Source organism: Setaria italica, chromosome IV (genome assembly GCF_000263155.2).
Source record: "Setaria italica strain Yugu1 chromosome IV, Setaria_italica_v2.0, whole genome shotgun sequence".
Lineage (NCBI taxonomy): Eukaryota > Viridiplantae > Streptophyta > Magnoliopsida > Poales > Poaceae > Setaria > Setaria italica.
The window spans coordinates 38,427,844-38,435,349 of NC_028453.1; the positions used below are offsets into that span (position 1 = coordinate 38,427,844).

Here is a 7,506-nt window from a genome sequence, read left to right on the forward strand (position 1 = left end):
TGTAGAAACACAAACTTTATGAATAAAACACATAAAAGAGCTACTAGTCGCACCTCACTAATCTGCCAACGGCAAGTGCGTGAATTATGACCCAATCTGCCGCACTTGCCGCACTCGTTCTGTTCTGGATCGGCAAGAAATGGTGTTGCTCTACCACGCCTCGTTCTTCCGGATACCTGATCCATAGTCATGTTATGCCTCGTCCCTATCAGATATGACGCCAACCTCCCTACCAGGACCAACCACATGTATCCGGACTAGTCTTAAGAACCACCCCCAACTGTCGTTGTTCTCCCTCTCAACCAATGCAAATGCCAAAGGAACCAACATATTGTTCGCGTCACAAGATATGGCTATAAGAAGTGTGCCTCTATATTTGCCAATCAAAAACGTACCATCAATAGAGAAAATAGGACGACAGTGCCTAAAGGCTTCCACAGACTGGGGGAAGCACCAGAACGCACGCCCGAATATCTGCCTCCCGTCCTTCCAAGCATTTGGCTTTGGGATGTACTCATAATGCATACCTCGATTCACCGCTTTAATTGCATTAAAAAGCACTGGCAGCTGCTCGTACCCGTCTCCCAATCCCCATAAATCATCCTCCACGCTCGCTGCTTAGCCCTCCAAGCTTTACCATAAGTTATCACATATCCTCCGTAAATCTCCTCAACAGTTCTTATAATTGTTCTCACTTTCATGTTGGGTTGTTCCTTCAATATTCCCATCAACCGCTTCGCAATGAGGGTAGATGTTAGCTACGGATGTCTCACTGTAAGCTCATGGTCAGCACAATTATGTGGACCGAGAACTTTTGTGATCTTCCACTTCCCGGTTATATTATGCTTCCTTGCACAAACCCTCCATGGACACCGTTCCTTGTCACACACAACTGTGTAACGGCGCTCCGCATATGAATGCAACACTTTGTACGGTCTCTTCCGTATCACCGCAAAAGTTTGCAACCATCTCTTCAATGCGGGAAGGTCCTTAAATACCCTACCCTCCTCAATAACCATACTAGGACCAGCTTCAGGAGCTTCTAGGAGCTCATCATCGCGTCCTTCTGCACACGCCTGATCGGAAAGAGTCATGTCGCTAAACTCGTGAACTATCGGATCACGACGTCCAGGGAATATACGCCTGAACATCTCAATATCACTCTCTGTCATCTCTCCAACAGGACGATCATCATCAGAATCAAGATCCACTCCCATCTCGTATGCATCTTCATCATTCAAAATTTCAACACTATTAGAGCCACGCAATCCATCTCCACATTGCACTTGCGCATCAACTAGAGGCATATCCACATTTTCTGGAATATCTCCTGCGCCATCAAGTACAAAAATGAGTAAAGAATAAGTGGAAACGAATGGATTATCTCTTATCAATAGAAACCGGTGAGACACTTACTCGGATCATTCTGAGTGAAAAGGAACTCATTAGGAGAGTCCGTCACATCATCAACAATCTGACAACCATGTCCAACTACTTCATTAGGGGCAGATTCAGCATCGGGAATAGTAGGTGCAACATCCACGTCCATAACAGGTTCTGGGACGGGAGGATCGAAATGTGCCCGTTGACCCATTGGTCGGGAAAATCGACGAGGATCTCGATCAACTCCCACCGGACGAACAACCACTTCAACACTTGGGGAATGACCATTCATAACCGTCCTCACATATTTCTCCCACTGACCTGCACACCGAATTGGGACCATCTTCCTTTGAATGTTGAGAGGGGAACCTAGGTGAAGTATGCCCTCGACTGTGATTTCATCATTTTCATGACAATGTAACTCCTCCCGAGCCTTTGCAACCAACTCACTAAACGATGGTTTCTCATCAAATATGACAACCTCGCACTGCATGCCAACAAACTTAACACATCCATATTCATCCCTTTCCACAGTGCCTCCGTAATATATGCTCACTATGTTCTCCATCTAGTATATCAATATAACGACGCACAATTCATTTAGTCCATAATAAATTAAACATTCTAAGTACAAGATCTCTAGTATGTAATAAGATAGTATCAATTGCCTACTAACTACCAAATACATCTAACTAACTGTGTCATACAACTAACTAACCTAATAGTTAGTTAGGTACGTACCTATACAACTGCTTAACACATAACTAGTTTACTATGTAACTAGCTGTACATCTAACTACGTAAAGAAAATTGGACATGCATCTAGTTAAATAGTGTCATGAGTATCCTCTAGTCTTTCTATCATTGCAATTCATAAAGATAAATTTTCATATCTAACAATTCTACCTACCTATTCTAATTTACGTATCTAACTATTTCATCTACCAATTCTACTTACCTATCTAAATTCTACCTAACAATATAATTCTAATTCATCTATCTAACTATTTTATCTAGTTAACTATAACTCTTCTTAGAGTTTTACCTCACCGGTGAACACCGGCGGCAAGGCGTGGGGGCGGGGGGACCGGTCGTGGATGATGCGGGCGATTGGGCGTGGGCCACCGGCAGGTGCGGCCGTGGGCAATGGCGGCCGCGGGGCGGCCTTGGGAGCCCGGGCGGGGGGCGTCGGGCCGGGTGGCTCCGGGCGCCGGCGGCCGCGGGCAAGGCCCACCGAACGAGGGCAGGGGGGGCGCGACCGCGGGGGCCCGGCCGCGCGGGGGCGCCGGCCGGGGCGGCTCCGACCGCTGGGCGGCCTCGGGCGGGCGCTCACCGGGCGAGGGTGGCGGCGGCGGGCGGGCGCCGGGCGGCCTTCGGGCGAGGGCGGGCGGTCGGTCACCGGGCGAGGGCGGCGGCAGCGGGCCGGCGCCGGGCGTCCTTCGGCCGGCCGCGGGGACCTTCGGGCGAGCGGCCGCCGGGCGACGGGGCGCGCGTCTTCGGGCGGGCGGGCGGGCACCGGCAGCGGGTGCCGGCGGCGGCGGTGGACTCCGAGGTGGCGGGCGGCGGCGGCGGTGGCGGCGGTATCCGAGAGCGGCGGCGGCGCGATTCAAAACGAGGGTAATGCAAACGGTCGCGCAAAAGGAAAAGGGCACGGGTACTGTGTTAAGAGGCTTGAGGCTGGCGCCAAGCCTCCGCGCCACGTCAGCGGGCCTGGCGCCACGTCGGAGGCACAGCGTAGGGACCTTGGCGCCAGGACGGCTGGCGCCAAGACGTTATACCTGGCGCCAAGCTGAGGGTCCATTTTCGGAATTGGTTTCGCCAGGGACCTATTTGTGAGATTTTTTCCGAAAAAGAGCCAAAATACAAAAAAAAGTCGGGCGCAGCTCCTTGCGGAGGACTCTCTACTCTGTAGGCGGCATCTCTGACCGTGCTCGTTTGCATTTTTGTTAAGCTCCATGGGCTGCTGGAATTTGTCTGCACAGCCGCCAGTGAGTATGTGTGTGACTGGGCCATGTGCAACGGATAAGAGAGATTTAGCCCATCGGTAGGTAAAGAGAATAATATGGGCTAATACACCCATGCATGCAGACGAAAAGGCTACCTTGCTCCCGCAAAAGCATTTGGCCCCATCCACACAATTGACGCAACTAATATCAACATGAGAAATCTTGTCAGCTCACCAAAATTTAGCCCATAATGGTCACCTCATTTGGGATGAGACGATTTCTCAAGCTAAGCTCATTTGGTATGAGACGATTTCTCAAACTAAGCACCCTTTAACTTTTTGAATTTTAGGACGGAACTCAAGAGCAGTAGTCTATATGTACGTCTAGTTGCCATTCATGGGAACAACAACACTTGTACTCTCGTCGCCTTCGTGCTGTCCATAGTTGCACTTGTATTTCTGGAATACAAATATAGATGCTTACGTATACGTACGCATACTCACTCCTAAGAACGTATAACACATGCATCATACCTTCGTGAACTTCTTTGAGAGAGGGTCTCGGTATCTGTTTGACTCTTATATCTTTCCCATGAGCAATTAAAAATGGTCCTTATTATTATGAGGAGCTCAAAATATTTTGAAGTCATCTTTTTTATTACGAGGATGATACATCACCAGTACACCACCATAGATGCACGCCACGCTAGCACATCCACGATAGTGAGACTTCTATGTATCATAAAACCCTTGATTCTCTTACATGGAAGTTCTAGAAATACTTTGAAGTGATTACTCATTGATTTTCTTATAAGTTAGGTGTTAGATGCCCTCCATCTTTAACGTCATATATGCAAGTAATTGATCCATACTAGAATGGCTATATGTATCTACAGGTGTGTTTAACATGAACAATGTTTATATAAACAAAGTGAGAATTATGCGTTGTATGAGGTAGAGTGTGCGTGAGTGCATGTGTTTGTTTTGTACCGTGTTAAAAAAATTATGTCATTACTATTTTTTATATGTCGATCTTATTCCAACATTTGTTCTCTATCATGGATCCAAAAGTTCAAAAAAATGCAAACCGGAGTTGCTGAAGAAAACATAAGAGACTGACAATTTGGTTGTGGTCTCTTCAGTTCTGTGTTTAATTGGTTTCCACCACAATTCATGCCAAATCTTCGTCAGAACACACAGTTCATTAAGCATTATTCAAGCAAACAATAGAAACAGACACCAAATGAGATATAGCCATAATCTCACAATAGGAACAGTCACAGCCTCACCACAAGATTGGGGGGATGGAGACATTTGCCGCAACTGAAAATAGTAAATTCAAGATATATATCTGTCCTCTGTCATTCACTGAAATAGCTAGCAATAATAACAACGTGCATACTCCTTTTCTAAGAGTCTAGACAAATCGCACGATCAGAAATAGAACATTTCAGACGATGACAGGTGAGGAGTTCAGGTATACAGCGCCTTCTCCCAAGAAGGAAAAAGATAGCAGAAATTCCTCACCCATCGTCGTCTGAAGTCCTGATTGCTAATCGAACGGATCTGAAAAATTTACAAATCTATAGAAAAAGAAAAGAAAAGACTAGAACAGAGTGGCAAAGGAGATCAAGGACACGAAAATCCGGGCGGCCTATCAAGACAGTACCACGCCATATACAGTCTAGTGAAGCCTGAGATCACGCAGTCTGCTGCTACCTCTGCATGCATGTGTCCGTACAACTATACACGAGCGTATGTACGTAAGCGTGTCGTCACGTGTAGCGCCGGCCGGCCGGCGGCGTCAGGCCAGCCAAGACGACGAAATGGTCAGGTCCAGGTTCAGAGCCGGCTTGCTCTCCTCCTCCTTCACGGTGGCGACGCAGCGAGCGCCGGCTGCCGGAGCCGGGAGCTCCTCGCTGATCGTGCTCGAGCCGTCGGCGTCGCTGCTCGCGTCCTCCCACAGGCCGATCGACAGCGTGAGGTCGCAGCCCGTTTGCTTCTCAGGCTTCATCATGTTGCAAGTAGTGTGACTTCTTGGCCTAACCGCCTGAAACGCAAGAAGTTGAGGTGTAACAGTTAAGTATCAAGGCATCAAGGTTAACCTGCTACTTAATACTATCACAATTTTGGAAGCATTCGCTCAGAGACATTTTTATCTAGATCAAGGGCTTCGGACCAGGAAGTAGGGCATTAACAGTCAATACACGGCAGTATGGAGAGTTTGGCAGTTCGGCAGCCTGCCACCTAATGCATATACAGCCGATAGATGGACCTTCGTCTAGGGAATGTGCACATGCATGTAAGACACAATGATGCATTTGTTTAAGTAAAATTTTGTCTGCATCTATCTCACATTACCTGCTCTATTGTCAGCACGTTGGAGTCCCAAGGAACACGCCCTCTACTTTGTTCCCAGCTTCTGAATACTTCTTGTAGCGACGGTCTGCAAGTATAAATCAAACTTAGTTTCAAAACTGAATTACAAACTAGATGCTGTCAATTAGAGAATTACGAAGTGATTGATCTGTGCTTCACGCTTACATTTGGTACGGTGACGAATGACTGCAACCACGGAACATGGCGTAAATGTTCCTGTCTGAAGCTGGTGTGTTTCCATCCGGTGACGCGTAGATGCAGTGATCTTCACGGTTCAGGAAGACGCGCTTGCTATCACTGGTTGATGTCGACTTATGGAGGCTGGACTGATGGGTACTGCTGTTGCTAGAGCTTCTGTACATCTGATCGTTTCATTTTTGGAAGAACAACGTTGTGTTATTGTTCAAATAGCTAGAATTAGCATAAAAGAAGCTGAAAAGGGTTCATTCACTGTATATGCTAGTCGATATTCTGGCATATACAAACAAAATCATGTCAAATTAATAAAGTACCTGAAGATGGCTCTTGATATGAGATATGCTGACTCCTTTCACGCCCATCAACTGAAGAATTCGCTTCGGAGTTGCTTCTGCATGACAAAAGAAAACGAGATCAATACACAGTTCGACTGATTTTGATGCATGATCTCTCTGAACTAACAAATCATGACAAGATCATTAAATGTTGTGATTCCATAGATCACATGATCATATGATCTGAAAATTACTACTTGAGTTGACTGTGCATGTATTTCATGAATTGAATATCGTCATCAGTTTTCGTTTGGTTGGTTATACTTATACAGCTACCTAGAGTTATCAACATGTCAGTAGATCGATATCGAGAACTAAAGGATGGCACGAGATGAAAAATAAAGTATTTGGCATTTTTGTTTACACACACACACACATGTATGTAGTTATATTTTTTGCAATGATCCTAAAGATTATTCGCTGGCTACTCTCTTGCTCACAAAAAGCTATTATTGCATATACAGGATTTAAAAGATATCTACGGGATAAATGGAGAACAATAATCTCATGGATGCTCATGGTGCAAGCACGCATATCACGTGTTTTCCTTTTCCTTTGCCCAGTGGAGTCCACCAACGACAAATCCCGCCTAACAACCTACAGAGTAACTAAGGAGATCTCGAAATTAATAGCCTCAAGAACCACGAAATGAATGGATCATATTAAGAAAAATCTCTGCCTTAATCTGTTGTTCACCCTTCCAGAAGATGAAAGAAAGTATGGGATCAAACTCAAAACTCGCCCATGCGTGCAAGTAATTTTATTAGCTACTGTAGCTCTCAAGAAGCATGTTTCATGGGTACATGCACGCGTGTGTGGAGGAGATCGCAGAAAGGTATCTCGAGACTCACCGTCCTGGCCACCGAGGCACTCGACGGCCTCGACGAACTGCCGGTGAAGCTCCTCCGTCCACCGCATCCGCGGCACCTCCGACCGGTTGTACTGCCGGACTCCTTTCCTCTCGAACCCTCTCATTCTCCCTATGCTTCTCTCCGGCCTGGAGCGCCTTCTTCACCTCTATTACTCCCAGCAAGCTGCTTGTCTCAAGTTCTAGCTTCTGCGATATATATGTGTTGAGAGTTTGGCTGAACACGATGACGAACCCCTCGTGCAGCATATATTTAAGTACCTGCTTGCTGCATACCCTGTACTATTTATGGCAGATAGAATGTGAAGGAGAAGGAAGAAGGAAGAAGGCAGAGAGAGAGAGAGAAGGCTGAGTTTTCTGACCTAGTCCAGTCAAACATGCTCACTCAGCTCTCTAAA

At 46.6% G+C, this 7,506-nt stretch overlaps 1 protein-coding gene across 1 annotated transcript; it reads right to left on the reverse strand.

Annotated features, from left to right (window-relative positions):
• Positions 1-4,646: 4,646 nt before the first annotated feature.
• LOC101769616 lies at positions 4,647-7,487 on the reverse strand. Its single transcript, XM_004966244.4, has 5 exons — positions 7,092-7,487; positions 6,220-6,296; positions 5,873-6,069; positions 5,690-5,774; positions 4,647-5,378 (listed from the first exon to the last, which is right to left on the reverse strand). The coding sequence occupies exons 1-5, from the start codon at positions 7,213-7,215 to the stop codon at positions 5,133-5,135; spliced, it is 729 nt and encodes a 242-aa protein (XP_004966301.1). The 5' UTR covers positions 7,216-7,487; the 3' UTR covers positions 4,647-5,132.
• Between the last annotated feature and the right edge of the window lie 19 nt (positions 7,488-7,506).

Bases quoted from the DNA above. Each gene is read 5' to 3' on its own strand.
- LOC101769616 (XM_004966244.4), bottom strand. From the start codon at position 7,215: ATGAGAGGGTTCGAGAGGAAAGGAGTCCGGCAGTACAACCGGTCGGAG. The intron at 6,297-7,091 runs GTGAGTCTCGAG...TTTGTCATGCAG, and splicing joins GTGCCTCGGTGGCCAGGACG to AAGCAACTCCGAAGCGAATT. The intron at 6,070-6,219 runs GTACTTTATTAA...TGAAACGATCAG, and splicing joins ATATCAAGAGCCATCTTCAG to ATGTACAGAAGCTCTAGCAA.